The sequence below is a fragment of the Phoca vitulina genome, unplaced genomic scaffold, assembly GCF_004348235.1.
Source record: "Phoca vitulina isolate PV1807 unplaced genomic scaffold, GSC_HSeal_1.0 scaffold2, whole genome shotgun sequence".
Classification (NCBI taxonomy): domain Eukaryota; kingdom Metazoa; phylum Chordata; class Mammalia; order Carnivora; family Phocidae; genus Phoca; species Phoca vitulina.
This window is the reverse complement of record NW_022589705.1, coordinates 3902247-3927990: the sequence shown is the minus strand read 5'-3', so window position 1 is coordinate 3927990 and position 25744 is coordinate 3902247. Positions and strand designations below refer to the sequence as shown.

Genomic DNA, 25744 nt, shown 5'->3' with positions numbered 1-25744 from the left:
CCTATTCTTCTGAAGCTTTTTCAAAAACTAGAAATGGATGGAAAACTTCCAGACTCATTCTCTGAGTCCAGCATTGCCTTGATCCCAAAACCAAAGACCCCACCAAGAAGGAGAATTACAGACTGATATACCTGATGACTATGAATGCAAACATTCTCACCAAGATACTACCCAATAGGATCCAACAGTACATTTAAAGGATTATTCACCATGACCAAGTGGGATTTATTCCTGGGCTGCAAGGGTGGTTCAACATCCGCAAATCAATCAATGGGATACACTACATAAATAAAAGAAAGGACAAGAACAATATGACCCTCTCAATAGATGCAGAAAAAGTATTTGATAAAGTACAGCATCTTTTCTTGATTAAAACTCTTCACAGTGTGGGGATAGAGGGAATGTACTTCAATATCATAAAAGCCATCTATGAAAAGCCCACAGTGAATATCATTCTCAATGGGGAAGAATTGAGAGCTTTTCCCCTAAGGTGAGGAACACAACTGGGATGCCCACTTTCACCACCGTTGTTCAGTATAGTACTAGAAGTCCTAGCCTCAGCAGTCAGACAGGAAAAAGAAATAAAAGGCATCTGAACCAGCAAAGAAGTCAAAGTCTCACTATTAGCAGGTGACATGATACTCAATGTGGAAAACCCAAAAGAGTCCACCCCAAAATTCCTAGAACTCATACAGCAAATGACAGGATATAAAATCAGTGCACAGAAATCCGTTGCATTTCTGTACACCAACGAGACAAAAAGAAATAGAAATTAAGGAGTTGATCCCATTTATAATTGCACCCAAAACCATCAGATACCTAGGACTAAACCTAACCAAAGAGGCAAAGGATCTGTACTCAGAAAATTATAGAATTCTCATGAAAGAAATTGAGGAAGACACAAAGAAATGGAAAAACATTCCATGCTTATGGATTGGAAGAACAAATATTGTTAAAATGTCTATGCTACACAAAGCAGTCTATACATTCAGTGCAATCCCTATCAAAATACTATTAACTTTTTTCATAGAGTTGAAACAAATAATCTTAAAATTTGTATGGAATCACAAAAGACCCTGAATAGCCAATGACACACTGGATCAGATGGACTTAACAGATATATTGAATGTTGAAAAAGAAAACCAAAACTGGTGGCATCACATTGCTGGACTTCAAGCTCAATTACAAAGCTGTAGTCATCAAGACAATATGGTACTGGCACAAAAACAGACACACAGATCAGTGGAACAGTATACAGAACCCAGAAATAGACCCTCAACTTTATGGCCAACTAGTCTTTGACAAAAGAGGAAGGAATATCCGATGGAAAAAAGACAGTCTCTTCAACAAATGTTGGGAAAATTGGAGAGCCACATGCAGAAGAATGAAACTGGACCATTGTCTTACAGCATACACAAAGATAAACTCAAAATGGATGAAAGACCTAAATGTGGGACAGGAATCCATCAAAATCCTAGAGTAGAATACAGGCAGCGACCTCTTTGACTTTGGCCACAGCAACTTCTTGTTAGAAACTTCTCCAAAGGCATGGGAAACAAAAGCAAAAATAAACGATTGGGACTTCATTAAGATAAAAAGCTTTTGCACAGCAGAGGAAACAATCAACAAAACTAAAAGGTAACCTACAGAATGGACAAAGATATTTGCAAATGACATATCTGATAAAGGGCTAATATCCAAGATCTATAAAGAACTTCTCAGACTCAATACCCCAAAAACAAATAATCCAGTCAAGAAATGGGCATGAAGACATGAAGAGATATTTTTCCAAAGAAACTATCCAAATGGCCAACAGGCATATGAAAAAATGCTCAACATCACCTGGCATCAGGGAAATAAAAATCAGAACCACAATGAGATACCAACTCACGCTGGTCATCTTTGAATTAAACTCCTTTTTTAAATTTATTTTTTATTTAAATTCAGTTAATTAACATATACTCTATTATTGGTTTCAGACCTAGAGGTCAGTGATTCATCAGTCTTATATACTACCCAGTGCTCATTATAAAAGGTATGCTCCTAAATGACCATCACCCAGTCATCCCATCCCCGCACCCTCTCCCCTACAGCAATCCTGTTTGTTTCCTGTGATTGAGTCTCTTATGGTTTGTCTCCCTCTCTGATTTCGTCTTCTTTTATTTTTCCTTCTCTGCCCTTACGATCCTCTGTTTTGTTTGTTAAATTCCACATATATGATCATTTCAGTAGATGCAGAAAACGCATTTAACAATACTCAAGATTGATCCATGATAAAAGCTCTCAGGTGACTGGCATAGAAGGGAACTTCCTGAGCCTGATTAAAGAAAGGCATTAAAACACACAGACACACAGATACCCCAAAATAAAACAAATGGAAAGTTTGCCACATGCTTAATATTGGAACACTAGATGTTTTTCCCTAAGATTATGAACTAGGCCAGGATGTCTGCTCTCTTACTTTTGTGAGATTGGAGTTGAGGTCCTAGCCAGTACACTAAGAAAAAGACAAAAGAGATATAAAGATTGGAAATGAAGAAGTACAAGTGTCTTGTAGTCAGTAAGATTGTCCATGAAGAACATCTTAAGGAATCTACTGGACAACACCAACCAAGTACTAGATTGAATAAAATTTAGTAAGGTCATAAGGTACAAGTTCAGTGTACAAAATAAATTGCATTGGGGTGCCTGGGTGGCTCAGTCGTTAAGCGTCTGCCTTTGGCTCAGGTCATGATCCCAGGGTCCTGGGGTCGAGCCTCGCATCAGGCTCCCTGCTCAGCGGAAAGCCTGCTTCTCTCTCTTCCCTCTGCTGCTCCCCCTTGCTTGTGTGCTCACTCTTGCGCGCGCTCTCTCTGTCAAATAAATAAATAAAATCTTTAAAAAACAAACAAAAAAACCCCAAATAAGTTGTATTTCTATATACTAGCAATAAACAGTCACAATGCAATTTTTTTTAATAATACCATTTGCAATAGCATCAGAAAATATGAACTGTATGCAGGTGAATTTAACAAAATATGTGCAAAACCTATACACTTAAAACTGTGATTATCGAGAGAAATTTCAAAGGACTTAAATAAATGGAGATGCCATGTTCATGAATTGGAATACTCAATACTGTGGGGATGTCAGTTCTCTTAAAAGTCATATTTAAATTTAAAGAAATCCCAGTCAAAATGACTTTTTGCATAAATTGATAGGCTGACTCAAAAATCTATATGAAAATGCAAAGCATGTGCAATAAAGTAATCTTTTAAAAAGAAGAACTAAGTTGAGGGATTTATATTACCTGATTTTAAGATGTATTATAAAGCTGCAGTAATGAGGACAGTCTTACTGGAGACAGAGAGATCAGTGGAAAAGCACAGAACTAGGACTGCACATACATGGTTGATTCAAAGGTGCCTGGGTAATTCAGTGGGTAAAAAGATACCTTTCCAGTAAATCATGCTGGATCAGCTACATATTCATATAGAAAAATAACAAACCTTGACTCTTGTACATAAAAATTAACTTGAAATGGATCATAGAGCTAAACATAAAAGTGAAAAGTGTAAAACTTTCGGTAGAAAGCTTTGGAGAAAATCTTTGTGACTTTGAGGTAAGAAAAGAGTTTTTAGAATACAAAAAGCATAAACCATAAAAGGGAAAAAATGGATAAATTGGACTTCATAAAAATTAAAAATTTCTGCTCTCCAAAAGACGTTAAGAAAATGAAAAGTCAGCCACAAGACTTGGAGAAAATGTTTGTGGTACACACACACGAATGTATTTAGAATATATAGATGATTCATATACCAAAGAAGGTTTATGAATAGCCAATAAGCACATCAGTTTCCAGAGAATTAAAATTCAACCCACAATGCAATATCCTACACACTCATTAGAATGTCTAAAATTAAAAAGGGCAGCAATACCAAATGTTGACAAGGATGCTAGAGCAACCAGAACTCTTCTGCATTGTTGCTGGGTGTATAAAATGGTACACTCTGAAGAGCTGTTTGTCAGTCTCTTGTAAAGTTAAACATAAGCTTATCACACAGCTCAGCAATTTCACTCTTAAATATTTCCATGATGCTCACAAATGAGATCAGATAGTAGTTTTATTTTTCTTACCGAGACTTTTGCATCAATGGTATGCAGAATCCATAAATTGGATTTTAAGATCTCTCTATATTCTATAAAAATTTATGTAGGAGTTACTGTTCTTAAAATTAAAATAAAATCTATTCTATGGAACTTCCAGAGTATGATACTTTTATGGTGGGTAGTTCTTTCAGAACTTCTCAATTTCCTCTGTTTCTTGGTCTGTTTTGTTTAGATTTTATGTTTCTTTTCTAAGTCAAAGTTTTATATATATATAAAATACATATATTAAAATAAATAAATATATAAATATATATAAACATATATGTAATATTTTTATTTTATGTGTTACTATATATAATATTAAATATATAATATATATTCATAGAAAATAATCAGTTGCACTCATTTTTTCAAATTTATTGATACAATATGACTACAGTGGGTTTTGTATAGTTTCTTAGTTTCGTCTGTATCTATTGATGCAGTCTTATTTCTTATTTTGTGTTTTTGCATTCCCTGGCTACGTTTTAAACATTGGTTAGTGGTAGATTCATTATATAGTTCTTCTAATAGAACTATCTCTTGAATTTATATTTTTGACAATTTTCTTTATTTCTAATTCATCAATTTTTGCCTTTTTTTCTGATTCTTTGAACTTTTTTGCTCAGGTTTATCATTCTTTTTTTGTTTCCTTAGTAGAATGTTGTGAATTCAATTATTTTCATTGTTCTTATTAAATAACATAAAGTTTTCAAGTTATGAGTTTTGAGAACTGCATTAGTTGAATCCTGTGTTCCCATAATAAAGTTTTATTAATCTTTTATACATTCTACAGTATTGTGTTTCACTTCTTCGACCCAAATGTAGATTTATTTATTTATATATTTAAGATTTTATTTATTTATTTCAGAGAGAGAGTGAGAGCCTGAGCAGGGAGAGGGAGAGGGAGAAGCAGACTCCCATGCTGAGAAGGGAGCCCAATGTAGGGCTCGATCCCAGGACCCTGGGATCATGACCTGAGCCAAAGGCAGACGCTTAACCAACTGAGCCACCTAGGCGCCCTATCCCAAGGGTAGTGTTAGATCTTTTAACCTTTTCCAGTTGAAATCTTGAATTGTCTAGGTAAACAATCATAGTGATAGCCAGGAACTTCAATTTTGCCTTTTTCTTCCTTGGGCTGTTTAGCCCATGGCACAAACCTCTTCTTGTGGAACTAACCAGAATTGGTACAGAACAGGTGGGTCAGCCCTTTTTCCGTTCCAGAGTTGTCTGCACCTTAGAGGAATACGCACTTCCAGGATTCCATAAATAACTAGAGAACTGAAGCATAACTACCTATAAAAATTGAAATAACAAAAACAGGTACTCTTAAGGATTTAAAATAAGCATAATAAATATTTTGGATGAAATACATAAAAAGATACATATTTAAATGATTATGGAAGAGATAGGGATATCTGGGTGATTAAAGGCTTGATAAAATATTTATCATCCTAATAAAAAGTTGAGGAACAAAGAAAAGTAAATGGAAAGTATGTCTGTAATAACCCAGAACAAACATTCTAGTTAATGTCAACATGAAGGGAACTTAAGTGGGGACAAGAACCAGGAACTTTATCAGAGTGTGGTGGAGTGCTTGTCTTTTTAGTGGAAAGATAATATTTATTGATGAGTTGAGAAAGTTGTTAGAATCATGTGAAGAAGAAAATGTAAGTTAAGGACATTTTAAGAATGAATTTGTATAGCTTTAAAGCATCAGAATAAAGCACTGTTTGCCCAGTGGAAAAAGGAATGGAAGAGAAAAGAAAGAATAGTAACCATGCAGTGTCAAACGCGACTTGTTGATAAGACAAAGCTGAGTTTAATGCTTAACTGTGGTACAGTAGGTCACTACCTTACCAGAACCTTAGTGGCCTGTCAGATGGAGAAGGACAAAGTTGAGATATTTATTGAGATTTTAAGTCTGGGTTAAGATGGGCCTTTCAGTTGGGGTAGGGGTACTTGGTTATGATTGGGTAAGGACCATAATATAACAGCTTAGGATTGGTAAGCAGAGAATTGAGAGGTACAGAGTTCAAAGTTTTAAGCCATCATTTGATAACTTTCCATTGAAGAGGTCTTTCAGGAAGTTCCTGGAATGAACAGTAAAATTATTTTGCAACTTTTATCTTTCTGGGCCAGGGTAACAGTAAACTCACGTTGATGAAGACAGTAATAAAGCCATTTTAATCTAGGTAGTGACAAGTAGGGATAATTTTCATTCTCAGAAGATAGAATAATTGTGTTCTTGGGGCTGGGGAAGACTCATCTGCTCCTTGTTACTTACTCTTTTATATGCTATTAGATTTGTTTTAGATTGTATTCAGGATTTCACAGTTCTATTTATTAGTTAGATTGACCCATTTGCTTGTCAGGTGTTTATAATGTCTAGTTTTGCTATCAGCTGGTTTTGTTGAATTAGTTTCTCCCTCCCTGAATTGTTTACTTTAACTTCAGGATTCTTTCTCTCTTTAAGATGGGTATAGTTCCTATTATTTTGATTTTTTCTACTCACATTTTGTTTAATACTTTCTTTTTCGGTATGATTAACCTGCTTTTTGAATAGTAAGGATTATTATACTTTCTGTTTTACCGTGGTCATCTAGCCTTATTGTACTTTTATTATTATTTCTAAGTATATTTTTTGCCCTTTCTGTGCATTTGTACCAGAACAGCATGGTTGTCTTACGACTTGGATTGACATCTTGAACCACCCTCCCTGTTTCTTGAATTAATCCTTTTTTTTTTTTTTTTAAACTTAGTTAAGTAGGTAGATATCTCATACTGTGACCACGAAGAAAATGAAGGAGAGCTACAATTTTAGTTTTCCTTTACCTTCCTATTAGTGGTTAACATGTCATCTTTAGGAAATACATTGAACAGTGTTTATTATTTGTTCTTAAGAAAAAGTGAACCAGGGGCGCCTGGGTGGCTCAGTCATTAAGCGTCTGCCTTCAGCTCAGGTCAAGATCCCAGGGTCCTGGGATCGAGCCCCACATTGGGCTCCCTGGTCCGCGGGAAGCCTGCTTCTCCCCCTCCCACTCTCCCTGCTTGTGTTCCCTCTCTCGCTGTGTCTCTCTCTGTCAAATAAACAAAATCTTAAAGAAAAAAAGAAAAAGTGAACCACGTTGGGTATTATTTTTGGTCCTTATATTTCTACTTTGATTTTTTTATATATTAAAAAATTAAAACAGACCTTATATGAAGGGCATGTTATTAATGACAGTTTTCTCTCCACCCCAAATATAGGAAGTTCACAAATGGGTGCTACCATAGTAGATGCTTTGGATACCCTTTATATCATGGGACTTCATGATGAATTCCGAGATGGGCAAAAATGGATTGAAGACACCCTTGATTTCAGTGTGGTGAGTATACAGTTGATGACTTCTTTGATCGACCTTGAAAAGACAGCATCTAACCAGAGTAGTTTTGAGCATTATACTAACAGTTTAAGGAAATCCTAAATTCCCTGTCTTCTTCTGGGATTAGAGTTGTTATTTAACTTTTGTGTAAAATACATACCCTTTCTCACCATCTTCCTTTCACTTTTCTTAACCTTACCATTTGAGGCAACGTGTTCAGTGTGTTAAGCAGGAGTTACAGAAAAAAACACATGGGAATAGAAATACCAGGAAAGCATAAACTATTTTATAAACAATAAGCGTTTTATTATTTTTTAAAGATTCAATAATCTGGTATGGTTTTGATGAACCTTCATAACTAGGCTGATGCGATGCCCCTCCTTCCAGCATTTTGGCATAGTTGTTAAGTGGTGGGGCTAAAGTTTGAAGCCCAACACAGCTACATTCTTGCTGTGTGACTTGGGAAAGTTCCTTATTTTTTCTAAACCTGTCATAAAATTACTATTGGATTGCAGTGTTGTAAGGATTATTTGAGATAATCTGGTACACATTAAGTGCTCGTAAATGGTAGCAATTTTTTTCATTATTACCAGCATTTGCCCACAAGTTGTATGGACTATTTTGTCATGTTCATTATTTTTTTTTTTTTTTTTTTTTTAAGATTTTATTTATTTATTCGACAGAGGGAGAGACAGCGAGAGAGGGAACACAAGCAGGGGGAGAGGCAGAGGGAGAGGGAGAAGCAGGCCTCCCGCGGAGCAGGGAGCCCGATGCGGGGCTCGATCCCAGGACCCTGGGATCATGACCTGAGCCGAAGGCAGACGCTTAACGACTGAGCCACCCAGGCGCCCCCTTGTCATGTTCATTATTATCTTTCATGATATTTGTGCTTGCTGTTCTTTCTTGCTGTGGTCAGAAGTCACTCTTTCACTGTGTGTTTTTCTCTTTGGCAGACTCTGCATCATTCAAATTGTGATTTAAATCTGTAATTATTTCTTCTCTCCTGCTTTCCTGATGCTAACCACACAAAAATGGATTACTTTCTTTTATGTTATTCTAGCATTTTGGATATACATCAATTAGAACAATTTTTATTATCAGTTAGATTTAGGTTTGTCTGTGAGTGGCAGAAAATCTAATAAAATAGCTTAAACAAGATAGCTGTTTATTTCACTTTCATGTAAATTAAGCACGGAGATAAGCAGTTTAGGGTTGGCTTGGGTAGCTCCTTGATCCTCAAGGATCTAGGATCCTTTGTCTTGTTGCTCTGTCAACTTCAGTGTAGCTCCTTGATCCTCAAGGATCTAGGATCCTTTGTCTTGTTGCTCTGTCAACTTCAGTGTATAGCTTCAACCTCATGGTCTAAGCAAGGTGGTTCCTCAATAAGGTGGATAAACCTTCCAGTTGCAGAAAAGAGGAAAGATACATGACTCTTCTATAACACTTTACAGGAATCGGTTACCCCAATTTTGCTTCTATACTGTTGAATAGATCTGACTTATATGGCCCAACCTTAGTGTAAGGGGAGGCTGTGAAATACAGGTTTTGTTTTTTTTTTTCCCCTCCCCTGTTTGGCTATGTGGTCCTTATAGGATGTGACTTTTTGTATCTTATTTAAGAAATCCTTACTCTTATTGAAGATATATGCCTATATTTCATTCTGAATGTTTTAAAGTTTGGTTTTTGCATTTAGGACTTTAATCCATATGAAATTGATTTAGGGTGAGATAGGCAACTATTAGTTGATCCTAGAACTGTTTATTTCCCTGCTTTTTATACATGCCACATTAGTCATTTGAGCTGATTCTTTTCTGTCACTTTTTTTCTTTGTGCTTACATCAATACTAAACTGTCTTAACTACAATATTTTTATAGGAAGCTTGATATCTGATCTCGTTCTACTAGGAAATTATCTTAGCAGTTCTCAGCTCTTTGTTCTTGTAAGCTCTGGAGTACTGTTGACATTTTGATGAGGATTGCATTCAATTTACAGATTAATTTAGAGAGAATTGGCGTCTCTACAGTCTCAAATACTCCTGTCCATTAACATGTCAGCTTTATTAGGCCTAATAATCCGCTGGTATATCATTGTATCAGTTCACTCAATCAGGAACCAGAACTATACCATTTATTTTAATTAGCGGATTTAATGTTTAGAATTGTTAACCAAATAACGGGGAACTGAAAAGGCAGAAAGAGAACATTATGGTATCATAAGAGGTAGTAACTACAGTAAATATCCACCTCCCTGGGACTGTGAGAACAGTGGGAAGAAGTTGGTAATTTGGGACTCTGTTTCTGGTATGTCGGAGCTCTTAAAAGAGCTTTTTAGAGCTGGGACTCAGACCTCTGAGGAGAGGGCCCCTAGCTGGTGGGCCACAGTGAGGCGATTTGGAGAATGTGTGTGTGGCAGGGGAACTGTCATGTGGAACCAGCTGCCACTGCCAGGGCCAAGAACCATGGCTGCTTTGACATGGTCAGAAACCAGAAGTAAATTGGAAGGAATCAGTCCTTTCTCCTTCTTCCAGCCTTGTATTATCTTTGTAAAACTTCCTGTTGGCATGGCTCATAAGGGAGCCAGCTGGCTAATGAGACATATATTTGCAGAGTTCCAATTCCAGCATACCAAGTAGGCTCTAGAAGGATAGATGTGAACCTGAGGAAAGAAAGCTTAATAATCAGCACAATCATTCACCATCCCTTTACTTTTAATCTTTCTGTGTCATGTGTTTTCACTGTATATTTTGCATGAAGTGTGTATTTGGATTTTGTTATTTTTATCCAGTCTTGGAGTCTTTTAACTGTCAAGTTTGGAATATTTACATTTATTGTGATAACATGTATTTGGAGTTGGGTCTTCCATCTTTGTTTTTCAACCTATATTATTGTTGTACTTTTCATTGTTTTTATTTGCTGCTTCCCTTATTTTAGGTTAAGTTACTTTATATCTCTTTTTCCCTCTGCTTCATTGACATTTATACTTGTCATTTCCATTCATTCTGGGGTTGTCCTTAAAATTTTGTATGTATACTATTTAAGTTTAAAATCAGTTTCTTTTTCCTCCTTCTGAAGAACATAAGTCTCTTAGAATGCTTTAATTTAGCTCATCTCCCTCTTGTCTTATGTGTAATTGTTGTCTAGCTGGTTCCAACTTGTATTTGAAACTTCCAAATTAATGAATGAATGGAGGACTGACTGAATGAAGGAATAAATAAATAAATTTATTGAATGCCTTCTCTGGGACAGGCACTGTTCTGGCTTCTGTGGATACAGTAAAGAGCAAAACAGTCTTATTTCTTCTTGAGTTTGTACTCCAGTTTTGGGAGAAAAACAGTAAAGAAATCTTCAAGTCACATATAGTATATCAGGTGGTGATAAATGCTGTGGAGAACAGTAAAGGAGAGCAAGTAGGATTGGAGCAAGTATGGGGTTGCCATCTTACATGGGGTGGCTAGTGAAGGACTCTTTGTCACGGTGACATTTCTGAGAAGAGACCCAGTGGAAGCCATGTGGATATAAGGCTCTCTCATACTGGATATTATAGTTGAGTATAGTATTGGAGGTTGATTATTTTCTCTTAAGCTATGAAAGGTACAGTTCCACTGTCTTCCTGTTTCTGTTATATTGTTGGAAAGTATGCTATCAGTCTAATTTTTCACAGGTAATCTGTCTTGTTTTCCCCTTGTTTTAATCTTTTTTGCCCTGTGTTCTATATTTCCATTACCATGTCGCCATGTGTGGATTATTCTTTAAAGGACTCGTAATGTACCATCAGTCTGAGAACTTATGTTTTTATCAATTTTGGAAGATTCGTAGTCACCACTCCTTTGTATAATGCCTGTCTTCTGTTTTGTCCCTTCTATCCTTCTAGAACTCTTATCTGTCTCTCTTCTGAGGGAAGTTCTGAATTTTACAAATAAAGAATTATATATAATCAGATGGTGATGTGTTAATTGGGGAAATATGCAGGTTAAGAAAGATTAGAGTATTTTGTACGATGTGTTTGGATAAGCTTCCTATTCAGAGACCTGTAGGTAGAGGGTAAGACTGACATACAGGAATGATGAGTTCGGTAATTCTAGAACAGCAAGTAGACCCATTTGGTAATAAAGTGAGTCAGGAGGACTCCTATTGGTAGGAGATGATGTCATACAGCTAGTGGGGAATCAGCGTATGTTGGGTCTTACAGTTATTTTGCTCTGAATGTAACCAGCAGTCATTGTAAAAGTTTGCACACAACAGTAACCCAACCTGACTTAAAATGTATGAGGTTCACTGTACCTACAGGGTGCTGAATAAATGGAATGTAAGGAGGAGAGGAAGGCTGAAATCAGGGAAACTGATTAGAAGGTTATTGTTTCGGTGAGTGATAGAGGCCTGCCCTCCCTCCCTCTTTCTCTGCTTCTCTGTATTTAGTGATGTCTGCTGTGTGCCCTGCAGTATGGTCTATATTGGGAATATATGAAGTAATATAAAGCATATTCCTGTCGTGGATGGAATGGGATGATAGATATGTTATTAAAAAATTGCAGGAAGTAATCAGAGAGGGAGATAAACCATGAGAGACTCTTAACTGAGGGTTGCTGGAGGGGAGGTAAGTGGGGGGATGGGGTAACTGGGTGATGGGCAATAAGAAGGGCACGTGACGTGATGAGCACTGGGTGTTATACGCGACTGATAAAGTATTGAACACTACATCTGAAACTAAGGATGTACTGTATGTTGGCTAATTGAATTTAAATTTAAAAAAATTCCGTATCAGAGATACATACTTGTGTTAGCAAATTGTGTGTTCTGCCTATGAATATTAGAAACACTTCAGGATAATATATATTTCCTTTTAAGTTTTGTTAAAAAATTAGTTATGGACGTTATCTTTATACTAGTCAATGTGTATATCCTGTGGATTCTTTGGTCATGTTCTCTGCCACTTCTTTTCTTTCCATGTATTAGAATTTTTCTCAGCAATATCTATATCTGTATCTAAATACAAACATACAGACTTTATATGCTAAGGTTATTAATACTGCTATATTTGTGCCAAATTTCCTTCTGTTTTTTTGTTTGTTTGTTTGCCTTTTAATTTTGTTCATAATTGCTTTTCCTTATAGGTCATTCTCATTTTGGGGAAACTCAAGTCTTTCTATCATCATTTGTTGTCAGTACAGTTGATTTTATGCTTACAAAGTACCTTCTTTGTCAAGGAAATTTGTATGTTGTCACATTTTCTTCTACTTTTTTATTCTAATTTTTTCTACATTTATTTCTAAATTATTTGGATTTCATTTTGAGAGAGAGAGGTATCTGAAATGAGTATCCAAATTAATTTCTAACCTGGGAGTCAGTTTTCTCAACATTATTAATTGAATAATCCATCATCCTATCATTTTTTGGTCCCTCTTTTAACATTTATTAAGTTTTTATATATATGAGGAAAAATATTTAAAATTCATGAGAAATATAATAAAAATGGGACAGTATGCTGTAGTAACTAGAACAGAAGGAAATGGACCCAGTGGAGATACCACTATTCCAGAATTCAAGAAGTGGAGGCTTGCATGAAGAGAGAATAGTCAAGAGCATCAAATATGTTGATAATTTCACAATAATAGGTAAATACATAAAAATGATTTTGGCTAATAGGAAGTTGTGGTGGCAGTAATAGAAGAGTTTGAGTAACATTAATAAATTGAAAGTGACATTGCAGTTACATGAGAAACGAAGGTATGGAAAATGGAAAAAGCATTCTCTGCAGGGTTTTTGTGAGAAACATATGAAGTACTGAAAATATTTGGAAAACTCGGAAGTTTTATGTATATATGAATATTTTCAACATGTCTTCACAGAATTCAGAGGTGTCTGTGTTTGAAGTCAACATTCGATTTATTGGAGGCCTGCTTGCAGCTTATTACCTTTCAGGAGAAGAGGTGAGCCACTAAAGTGAAACATTGTTTGGGGGCAAGGGGCTCTGAATGGACTTTAATAAAATGAAAGATTTCCCTAACAACATATCATTTTTCTTAATTGTCTAATATTGGACTCATGTAAAGGTTTGCTGAGAGAACTGGATGCTTCAGGTAGAACTGTCCTTGGTAGAACTTGGTAGAACTTTTTCCATTTTGAGAATTTTAGAAAAACATAAATTCATCACAAATCCTGTCTCTGTATATACCACTTCTCCTTTGCAGGAGCTGTCCTCCAGGGTTTTGCCACTGCAATTAAACTACATAATCGAAACAAGGTGGGGGGTGATTAATAAGATCAGAATTACGGAATAAATCAGGAAGAATGAATATGGATCTTCCAAAGACCAAAAATTAATTATTAAAACTGCCTGTTTGGAAATCGAATGAGATTTTTTGCTATAAATTTAGAAAACCAACACAGCAACAACTCTGAGTTCTCCTTTCTGGAAGTCTTGGTGTATGTAATACACACAGATTGATTTGAGACCTGCTGTGATGGGGAAGTGGGTGTGGGAAATTCCTTTTTACTACTCAGGTGGGTTTAAAGGATAGGTTTGGAGAGTGGGAGAAAGAGAAACTAAAGGAAGAGGTTATAAGTCATTTCTATTTTGTTTCCTGAGGAGCTTCTATATTTAATTGGTTTGTTGGCCTAAATGATTATAAGAGCTCTTTGTAAATTTAAGAAAATTCATCTTTTGTTTTATGTGTTGTAAAGATGGATTTCTATGTTGTTAGTATTTAAGAAATGTTTGCCTAATCCAAGGTCACAAAGATTTTCTCTTACGTTTTCTTCTAAAAATATTAAGGTTTTACTTTTACTTGTAAGTCTGTAATTCATTTTGAGTTAAAGTCTATATATGCTGTGAGGTATAGGTTGAGCTTTCTTTCCTTCTGGATATTCAAAAATTCTAGCAACATTTGTTGAAAAGACTTGCCTTTCTCTGTTTAATTGACTTTGCACTTTTGTTGAAATCAATTGACCATGTATGTGTGAGTCGACCTCTGCACTCTCTGTGCTCTTGCTGTTTGTGTCTGTCCTTTTGCCACACTGTGTGAACTACACTGCATTCATTGTGGCTTTATGGAAAGTCTTGAAGTCAGGTTGTGTGAGTCTTCCGACTTGGTTCCTTTTCAAAATTGTCTTGGCTATTCCATTTACTTTATTTTCTATTTTAGAATCAGTTTGTTGATCTCTACAGAATATTCCACTGGAATTTTGATTGGGATTACCTTGAGTCTATAAATGAGTTTAGAGAAAATTGGTATCTTAACAAATACGGAGTCTTCCAAACCGTGAACATGACATATCTATCCATTTATTTAGTCCTTCTTTAATTTTCTTCCTTGGTGTTTCTAGTTTTTAGCATATAGATATTTTATATATTTTGGTAGATTTATACATATTTTATATTTTTTGGCCCTATTATAAATGGTACTGTATTTTTTATTTCAATTTCTAGTTGTTTATTGCTAGTATTTATAAATACAGTTGATTTAAAAGAAAGTTTTAATAAAGACTTAAATTTTCAGCTGGCTTAGGACATCTTGTTTATCACTGAATAACTTCCTGATGCTGTCATTTTTAAAAATATTATAAAACATAACAAAATTTTTCATTTACCATTATAGTTCAGTGGTACTAAGAACAGCATTCATATTATGCAATATACAGTGGATTTTTATATTGACCTTTGTACTCTGAGATTTTTCTAAATTCACTAATTCTAGTTGCTTTTTTGGGATTTTTTTGGTAAACGATCATGTCATCAGTGAATAGTTTCATTTCTCTGTATAGAGAACAGTTTTATCTGTGTAGCTCTTTTATCACTTTGTCTTGCCTTACATCCTTGTCTGTTTCCTGATCTTACAGGAAGAACATTTAGTCTTTCACCATTACATGTAAATGTTAGTCATAGGTTTTTTGTTCTTGTTCTTTTTTTTTTTTTTTTTTTGACAGAAGATGGTGGTGAGGGAAAGGGAGAGAGAGAATCTTAAGCAGGCTTCACGCCCAGCATGAGGCTGACGCAGGGTTCGATCTTACCACCCTGAGGTCATGACCTGAGCTGAAATCAAGAGTCTGAAACTTAATCCACTGAGCCACCCAGGCACCCTGTTAGCCATAGGTTTTTTGTAGATGCCTTTATCGTCTTGAAGAAGCCCCTTTCCATTCCTAGTTTGCTCAGATTTTTTATTTATTGTGGATGGATGTTGAATGTTGTCAGATGTTTTTGTGGTATTCAATAAGATGATTATATATGATTTTTTTTCTTTATCTGTTGATTTGCAGATTATATTGGTTGAATTTTGAATGTCAGACCAACCTTGCATTTTCAGGAAGAAACCCATTTGATCATGGGACATTATCCTTTTTATATACTGCTAGGATTGATTTGAAAATACATTGTTGAGAATTTTTTGCATTTATATTCATGTGGCATATTGATCTATATGTAGTTTTAATGTCTTTGTGTGTGTTTTATATAAGAGTAATGCCGACCTCATAATATGAGCTGGAAGTGTTTCTTTCCTCTTCTTTTTTTTTTTTTCCTTTCACTGGGGAAGTTTTTGTATAATTGGTATTATTTCTTCTTTAATTGTTTGGTAGAATATCCTTCTGAAGCCATGTGGTTGTGGAGCTTTTTGTTTCTGTTTTTTTCACCTAAGTTTTAAAACTATTTAATTTTTTTGGTAGATATAGTACTGTTCAGTTTATTTCTTCTTGAGTGGCTTTTGTAGTTTTTGTAGTTTGTGTATTTCTGGGGATTTGCCTATTTCCTCTAAGTTGTGTAAACTGTTGACATAAAGGTGTTTGTAATATTCCCTTATCCTTTTCATATCTGTAGGATCGTTAGTAATGTGCTCTATTTTGTCTTCTCTTTTTTTGTCAGTCTGGATACAATACAGGTGTATTGGTATTTTTGTTTTTTTCAGATAACTTGTTTTTGGTTTTATTGATTTTTCTCTATATTTGTGCATTCAGTTTCATTTCTCCTTTTATACTTCTGTTTGCTCCTTTTTTTTTTTTTTTCCCTTGTTTCTTAGGTGTGGAGCTTAGATCATCAATATGACACCTTTCTTTTAAAAAAGAACAGTGCCATAAATTTGCTTCTTGGCCCTTCTTTAGCTACATCCTATGAATTTTGATATATTTTCATTTTCCTTTAATTCAAAATATTTTCTAATCTTTTCTTTCTCTTTGATTCCTGAGTTGTTTAGAAGTATATGTATTTTTGGGGCACCTGGGTGGCTCGGTTGGGTGTCTGCCTTCGGCTCGGGTCATGATCCCGGGGTCCTGGGATCAAGACCCGGATCGGGCTCTCTGCTTGGCAGGAGCCTGCTTCTCCCTCTCCCTCTGCTTGCTACTCCCCCTGCTTGTGCTCACTCTCTCTCTCTCTGGCAAATAAATAAAATCTTTAAAAAAAAAAAGAAAGAAGTATATGTATTTTTATATGTATGTATGTATGTATCTATTTTTTTTTCAAGTAGGCTTCACACCCAATGTGGGGCTTGAACTCACAACCCTGAGATCAAGACCTGAGCTGAAATCAAGAGTCAGATGTTTAACTGACTGAGCCACCCAGGTGCCCCAGAAATATATTTTTAAATTTTCAAATATTTCAGGGTTTTCCACATATCTTTCTCTTATTTCTAGTTTAAGTTTTTGGTAGGCAGTGAATAGAGAACAGTTCTACTGAATTTGTTGAGGTTTGTTTTATGGGTCAGAATATGGTCTATTTTAAAAAGAATGTGTACTTGAAAAGAATGTGTATTCTGCTGTGGTTTTGTTAAAACATCAATTAAGTCAAAGTAGATAATAGTGTTGCTCAGATCTTATGTAATTTTACTAATTTTGTGTCTGTTTGGTCTGTCAAATACTAGGTGAGGAGTCTGTATTTTGGAGGCCTATTCTTAGGTACGTACACACTTAGGATTGTTAGGTCTTCTTGGTTGATCCTTTTATTGTTTTACAATTTTTCCTCTTTATCCTTGGTCACATTCTCTGTTCTTTTTTTGTATTTTTCTTCTAAGATTTTATTTATTTGAGAGAGAGAGAGAGCACGTGTGTGCGCCTGCACGAGCAGGGGCAAAGGGGAGAGGCAGAGGGAGAAGGTGAAGCAGACTCCCTGCTCAGCAGGGAGCCTGACACGGGGCTCAATCCCAGGACCCTGAGATCATGACCTGAGTGAAAGGCACATTCTTAACTGAAGTCAGACACTTAACCAACTGAGCCGCCCAGGTGCCCTCACATTCTCTGTTCTTAAATCTAGTTTGTGTGATACTGACATAGTCACTCTGGCTTTCTTTTATGTAGTGTTTGCATGGTATATCTTTTAACCTATATGTTTTTATATTTAAAGTTGGTTTTCCCGAAGAAAGCTTGACAATCTGTTTTTAATTTGTGTGTTTAAACCCTTTACATTCAGTTTAACTATTGATACAGTTCATTAAATCTACTGCATTGTTATTTTCTATTTGTCCCATCTGTTCCTCATTCCTCTTCTTTTTTTCTGCCTAATTTTATATTATTTTTTGTGATTGTTTTATCTCCATGACAACTTATTATTCTCAATATTTTTTTTTCTTTTTTTTAGTGGTTGCCCTTTTTGTTTACTGTATATCTTTAATTCATCCTGGTCCTACCTTCAGTCAGTATTATGCTGTTTCACTTATACTGTGAAAACTTTACAACTGTATCTTCTTAATTCTTGTTATTCTTCTTTTATGCTGTTTTTTGTTACTGTACATTTTTTACACTATAAACCCATAGGACATCGCTACTAATTTTTGCTTTAGGTGGTCAGTTATTATTTAGAGCTATTCAAAATAAGAAAAAAATATGCCTTTTTATCTTTCAGTCATTTTTGTTGGTCATTTTTCTATGTTGGTTCAGGTTTCTGTCTGGTATCTATTCCTTTTGTGTGAAGAGCTCCCTTTAACTTTTTGTATAGTGTAGGTCTCCTGGTGGTAGAGTCTCTCAGTTTCTGTTGGTCTGAAACTGTTTCTTCTTCAGTTTTGAAAAATAATTTCTTTGTGTGTATTTTTCCTTTTAACGCTTTAAAGAGGTTACTGCATTAGCTTAACGTTTGCATAGTTTGAGAAGTGTGCTTTAACTCTTTGTTCTTCTATATGTAATGTGTCTTTCACCCTCCTTTGGCTGTCTTTAAGATAATCTGTTCATATTTTATTTCATATGAAGAATCTGAGTGGTTTTACTTTTTTGCTTTTGGAGGGGCGAGTAGAACTTATCTTGCTTGAGGTTCTCTGAGCTTCTTAGGTGTATGGTTTGGTAACTTCATATTTGAAAAGTTCTTACCTTTTAAAATATTTTTTCTGCCTCTTCTCCTTCTGGAATTCCAGTTACATATACATTAGACTGTTTGAAATTGTCTCTTAGCTCTTGAATTCACTATTCTTTTTTATCCCCCCCACTGCTTTTTATTCCTTGTGCTTCAGTTTGGGTAATTTTTATAGACCTGTCTTCAAGTTCACTGATTTTTTTTTTTGTTGTTGGCTCCATTGAATCTACTTTTAATTAAGCCTGTTGACAGCTTTCTCTATCTCTGTTACTTTGATTTCTGAAAAATTATTTCTGGTATTTCATTTGACTTTTATAATTTCTATTTCTTTGCTACAGTTCCTCATTGTCTTCATGTTTTCCACTTTATCCACTAACTAGGTCTTTTAACGTGGTGATCAAAGTCATTTTAAATTCTCAGATTGTTTTAACCTCATCGAGCTTGGTTCGTCACTTGCTTTTTGTTTCTAGAAAGTGGGGTTTTTTTTTTTGTTTTTTTGTGTTTTTTTTGCCTTCTTAGGTATTTCATAATTTTTGACTGAATGCCAAATATCAAGTATGGGACAGTAAAGACAGGTTGATACTGTTTATGTCTGTGCTGTTAGCATCAGGGGTTCAGTCAGTTTAGTCTGGAGTTGAACCACATTTTGGTTTTTTACTGCTGAGATTACCCACGATGTGCCAGTAGTTTCAAATTCTTCTAACATTACCTTGTAATTAGAGTGCACCTGGCAGGCAAGTTTTTCTTAACATTCTAGCTCTTCCCTCCACTTCAGGCATTTCCTGTATGCCTGCTCCTCAGAGAGGGTCTCTCTCCACCCATACCTTGCCTCCCCCCAGGCATGGACTGTTGTTACTCTTCCTAACCTTTATGTCCATACTCTTTTCTGTTTTGATCTCTAAATATTGGCAGCCTTGAATTTGTACTAACAGCTCTCATTTCAGCCCAATACCATAAGGGTTATTCTGGCTTTCTGCATTTCTCATTCTCTTTTCTGATAGTGTGAAATCTGTCCACTGTTATTCCTCATATATTTACCTACTTGCTTAGTCCTACTGTATGAAACCACTTTCCTGCCCTCACCAGGCTGCTGCCTTGTTCAGTGCATCTTCCTCACATGGACCCCTCTGGGAGTTACTCCCCTTTGCTTGGCTGGCTTCACTTTCCTCATGTTGGTCTTAGGCTGTCTCCAGACAGTGCTGCCCACCCTAGGCATACCGTCTGGGCACAGACCCCTGACTTCAGGAGCTTCTGGATTGAAATATTAAATAATGAGAGGGGGAAGGAAATGGAACTATTTTGATACCTTCAGTTTCAGATTTATTTCCAGATTACACATTATAAGATGTCCTTGATAAAGGAAAGCATTTTTTTTTTTTCATACTTTCATGCTTATCTGACTATGTAGAGGAAGTACTTAATTTTTGGGGTGTAGTGACAAACTTGATTAGTTTTCATACCAAAAGGCATATGATTCAAAATTAATTATGAACAGCTTATGAAAGAAAAGTGTCAGCCTTGGCTGTTTCATATTAGACTCCCTATCTGAAGGTTGAAACAGAATGTTGAAATTTTGGTTGTTACTGTCTAAGGAAAACATTAAAATGCTGAAAAAGTATATAATGTTACCAGTATTTCCATTTTTGCTGTTTTTATGCATCATACTTCAAGAATAAACATTTTGAAGTGGAGGGAATCACATATGCTTTGGAGTTTGGAGGCTCGGGTTCCTACTCTGCCTCCTTTTCATAATGATATTGGGCAAGCTGTATACCTCTATAACTTAAGTTTCTTCATCTATGAAAATGTCAGAGAGTTCACTTGAGAGTTGTTGTAAGGATTAAGTTATGTGAAAGTGCCTAACATAGTACCTGACTCAACAGATATTACTTTACCTTTCTTCCTCTTCTGACTTTTTCCGATGTGGTAAATATTCTATGTTTCTAATGGGTGGGGAATCCCTTTACTTACTTCTTTTTAATTTAAATTCAATTAATTAACATATAATGTATTATTTGTTTCAGGGGTACAGGTCTGTGATTCGTCAGTCTTATATAATACCCAGTGCTCATTACAACACATACCCTCCCCGATGTCCATTACCCAGTTACTCCATCCTCCCCACCCCCTTCCCTCCAGCAACCCTCAGTTTGTTTCCTAAGATTGAGTCTCTTATGGTTTGTCTCCCTGTCTGGTTTCATCCTATTTCATTTTCCTTTTACTTATTTAAAAGGAGACATCATAAATTAATTTCTTAGGATTTAGTCTACTCAGGTAAGAAGTGTAAAGAGAACATGTTTTACTTTTCTGACTTTCTCATACAGTGGAATTCTGACTTTTTTACTTTTCTTCTTGATCATTTGACATATGTGATCCATATCTATTCTGGGAAACCAACAATAAATCTCAGATCTGCTAAAAATAAATTAAGCATAGAAAAATAATTTGAATATGACATTATTATAATACAGGATATACAGTAAATTCCTACATCTCACATAAGCCAGGAAATTAACTCTAATTTATAACTTGGCAGAGTGCCTTTCTTATATTAAGGTAGTATGTAAATAGAATAAAGAACATTTTACATGCATTCTGTTTTCTGGTACAGGAAACCAAATGAGGGTTACATGCCATCCTAACAAAGTGTTCCTCTCGCCTATTGATTTATTAATATAATAAATGTGAAACTTTATCATTTTATTTTCTCAGAACAAAGCTATTTATATTAAATATTCACAAGTTAAAAAAATCTTGATGATTTATTATGTTTACTTGATGTTATCCTCTAATATATGGCATTTCTTTTATAGGATTGTCTCATTTTTTTTAATGGTTATCAAAGTGGTATCCCTTCCTTAGTAAGATAATAACATAATTTTTGTGGATAACTACATCTGAAATCTGTCAGATAAAATAGAGAAATGGTTATGTGGAGTTTAATACATGTTTTATAGATAATAAAAAAAAAGTAAAAGCAACAAGAACAAAATCTTTCTTTACTAAGCACAAATGTACTCTGTTGCCTGTAGTGTAAGATTGTTTCTGAATAACTTTAGGGATATTTTCTAAGACAAATAGAATAGTCTTTTTTGACCCAGATATTTCCTGGTTTAAATATTAGTCATTATTGTCCTTACTGCACTAATTCTCATTTTGTTTTTGGAAAACCTGATATTGCTCCATAAATTGCTATTTCCATTGAAAATTTGAGCTCTTCGTTCTCTGTAGATGTGCTGGTAATTGGGCAAAACAGTCCACTAAGCTTTACTGACTCAGATAACATTTTTAAATACACTCTCCAACATTTTCCTCCTAAATGTGTGAGTTCGTCTATACATCTGTACACATTCTTACATGTTTAAAGTTATAGCCAGTACCAGTCATAGTTGACATTTATGGTTGTGATTATTGGTTTGTCAGATCAGAAGGCAGAGTTTGGAGCTACCACAGGAGCTAGAAATTAGGAGTAAAATCCAGGATAGGAGGGATCCACAGAGGAGAAGCTCAAAATTCTGCATACATGAAACTGTATTTAGACCACATTGTTTTATTTCCTATGTGTTTATAGACCTCTACCATAATTTTCTGCCTAAACTAGACTAACCCTTCCACATTCTCTGTCTAATAAAGAACTTCAGGGCTCAGCTCAAAGATTATTTTGTTTATTTTAAGCAATTCTGCTAAGGCTAATTTACATACAGTAAAATGCCCTCACTTTAAATAGGATGTAATTAAATGTATAGTTTAAATTTTAAAAAATGTGTGATAAGCTATTGGAGGGAATACAAATGATACAACTTTTTGGAAAATAATTTGGTGGTGTCAAGTAAACATTTAAAATATAAAATTCTCCTTGACCCGGTAACCTGCCTCTAGGGATATATTATCTAAAAGTAACAATGTGGATACATAAGAAATATTTAGAAGTATATTTTATTGCAATAGTGTTTTTAGTGGCCAATGTTTGAAAAGACGTGAATTCATCTAGAGTGGAATGTTTGAATAAATTAATACATCTCTCACTTATACAACTGTGAACATAAGTTTGATATATTTTATCTAGGAAAAATATGCTTGACATATTCAATGACAAAAGCAAGTTATAGACTAATAGTTGTAGTGTGGGATGTGTGTGTGTGTGTGCCTGCCTGTGTGTGTGTGTATGTATTCTATTCATCTAGTTAGTTAGCCATTGCAGTATTTGGGGCAAGAAATAATGGCAGCTTGGACGCAGATGGGTTGTAGAGATGAGAGATTAAATGATTTCAAGGGATTTGGGAGGTAGATTCCAAAGGATTGTGTGATACTTTGGAAGGGGTGATGAGGCAGAAGGAGGAGTTGGTCCTGTCTCCAGTTTCAGGGTTTTGGTACTGATGGCGAGACAGTTTTTAGAAATTACGCACTTTAAGAACATTAAATTGGAAGTGGAAGATCATCAATTCATTTTAAGTGTTTTGAGTTTGAGGGGGTTTTGCTATATTTATGTGGAAATAGGTAGTAAACAGATGTAATGGAGCTGGTGCTTATTTTAGAAGTCTTGATGAGAAATATAAACGTGGGAGTCAGCTGCTCTGTACCTGATAACTGAAAGCAAGCACACGTGAAGTTGCTCGGGGACAGTTTAGGATAGGAAGATAGGAAGAGATAGGAATCAAGCCTGGAGGAACACAGCATCAAAGGTCAGATATGAGGAGGATGAGTCAGTGAAGGAGGTAGGGAGATTGTGGGGTTACTGAACACAAGGGAAGAAAGTATTTTAAGAAGGAACTGTTCGATTGCTGGAGTGGTGGGGGGTGGGAGGGATAGGGTTGCTGGGTGATAGACATTGGGGAGGGTATGTGCTATGGTGAGCACTGTGAGTTGTGTAAGACTGTTGAATCACAGATCTGTACCTCTGAACCAAATAATACATTATATGTTAAAAAAAAAAAAAGATAGCAGGAAGGGGAAAATGAAGGGGGGGAAATCGGAGGGGGAGATGAACCATGAGAGACTATGGACTCTGAGAAACAAACTGAGGGTTCTAGAGGGGAGGGGAGTGGGGGAATGGGTTAGCCTGGTGATGGGTATTAAAGAGGGCACGTACTGCATGGAGCACTGGGTGTTATACGCAAACAATGAATCATGGAACCTACATCAAAAACTAATGATGTAATGTATGGTGATTAACATAACATAATAAAAAAAAAAAAGGAACTGGTCAATAATGATCTGTGCTCAAATGTGTGACTAATTAGCAAGATCCAGTTCAATGAAATGATGGGGACAGAAGCCATGTTGGAATAGGATGAGGAGTGAGTGGGAGGAGAGTAAATGGATACAGTAAATTGGACAGTTTTGTAAAAATTGGAAAGATACTTGTGTTATTATGTTAGTAGCAGGAAAAGATAGAATAAAAATCTACTTAGCAATTGTATGTCCTTACAACAAAAAAGGATGGAAATATATCAAAATATTAAGAGTGTTTGGTTCAGAATACAGGAAGTGTGTATGATTTTAGAAATTTTCACTTTCCTCATTTTAAAATATATAACAAAGTATGAATTATTTATTTATCAATCAGGATCCAGTTAAGAGACAAACCATGCCAATATTTGAACAGAGAGAAATTAATGTACAGATCATTAACTAGGCACAAAGTCACCTAGGTAAGTGCTAGATTAAAAAGAATATTCTAAAGTATCATGGAGGTGGCTCTTACAGGAAGCAACCGGGACTGAGGCTAAAGGTTAGAAACCGTAAGAGGAAGGACTAAGCAGAACTGAAATTCAGACCTCTGATGAAAGTGTGCTGTCATGTTGGTGCTCTTGCTGCTGTCTTTCCAGTGAGGGTTGAGGGTCATGAAGCTGGTTTTGCTAGCATCGGAAAAAGTGGATTAAGCTGCTGCTACAGGAAGGCAGTGCTGCTGCTGACGTGAGGGTTAGGAAAGCAAAACACCATAGTGCCTGAGCATCCCTGCACACTTTTGCCAGGAATACCAAGGATACAAGGCCTTGACTGCTCTTTACCCAGGTCGTTAGGGTTATACTTGCAGGGATGAATTAAGGTCATCAAATCAGCTTGCTTTCACTTACTGTAAAAGAGATTCTCCAAGCTCAGTGTTCATTTCTGCAACACAACCCACCATGTGTGCAGGAATCCGCCACGGACTCTTTGGATCATCCCTCCGAGATTTAGGTGGGGGTGAGGGTGGGGCAGGTACAGGCAGTGTAGATTAACTCAAATCTTTGGCTGATACTTTGCCGTGAATAATACAGTCCTCTGGTCTCTGACCCAGTAGTCAGAGATATTTATGACTCTGTGGATATTCATGAAAATGTGGTATGCTAACTTGTTAGCTTGTAAATAGAATAAATCTTAGATTTCATTATGGGTTTGAGAATATTGTTTGCAGGCTCATTTTGAGGGAGAGGTGTGTGTGAATATGTTTCTACCTCTTTGTTAACCTGCATTTTTGTAGTAACTTGCACTTGATCCTGAGGAACACCTGTCTAGCCTTTAAGGATGTTCATGGTGATGATGAAGAATCATCCAGAATGCAATACAGAGAGTCAAAGAGAGAAATTAAGAAAAAGAGTTGAGATATAAAGTAGTGAGAGGTTTCAAAGAATGTTTAGTAGGAGTTTTAGACGAGTTTAATGGAATAAATGATAGAGAATCAAAATTTGAAAAGATATCAAGAATAAGGAGGAAATATTAAAAGCTACTAAAGAGAAAGGGCTGATTACTTACAGAAGGATAACAGCTGACAGCAGAGTGCTCAGTAGCAATAGGCGCCCGAAGACTCTGGAGTGCTATCTTTAGATCGCTAAGATGAAATAACTGCCAACTCAGATTTTTATATTAGCCAAACTATCATTCAAAAGGGAGGATGTAAGATACAGGACAAAGATATGTGCAATGAATTAGTCAAATACCTTGAGGAATTTAATTGTTGACTACAAAAAGTAAGATTAAATAATGCAAGGTGTAGGAATGTCTTTGT

The 25744-nt window shown here is 35.7% G+C and overlaps 1 protein-coding gene across 3 annotated transcripts in view; it reads left to right on the top strand.

The window, feature by feature from the left end:
* Nucleotides 1-25744, top strand: part of MAN1A2 (mannosidase alpha class 1A member 2) — a 234765-nt gene that overhangs the window by 101831 nt on the left and 107190 nt on the right. For all 3 annotated transcript variants that reach the window (XM_032420671.1, XM_032420653.1, XM_032420663.1), the window contains exons 4-5: nt 7378-7496; nt 13340-13420. In XM_032420671.1, the coding sequence (XP_032276562.1) occupies nt 7378-7496; nt 13340-13420 (200 nt within the window). The remainder of the gene's footprint in view (nt 1-7377; nt 7497-13339; nt 13421-25744) is intronic.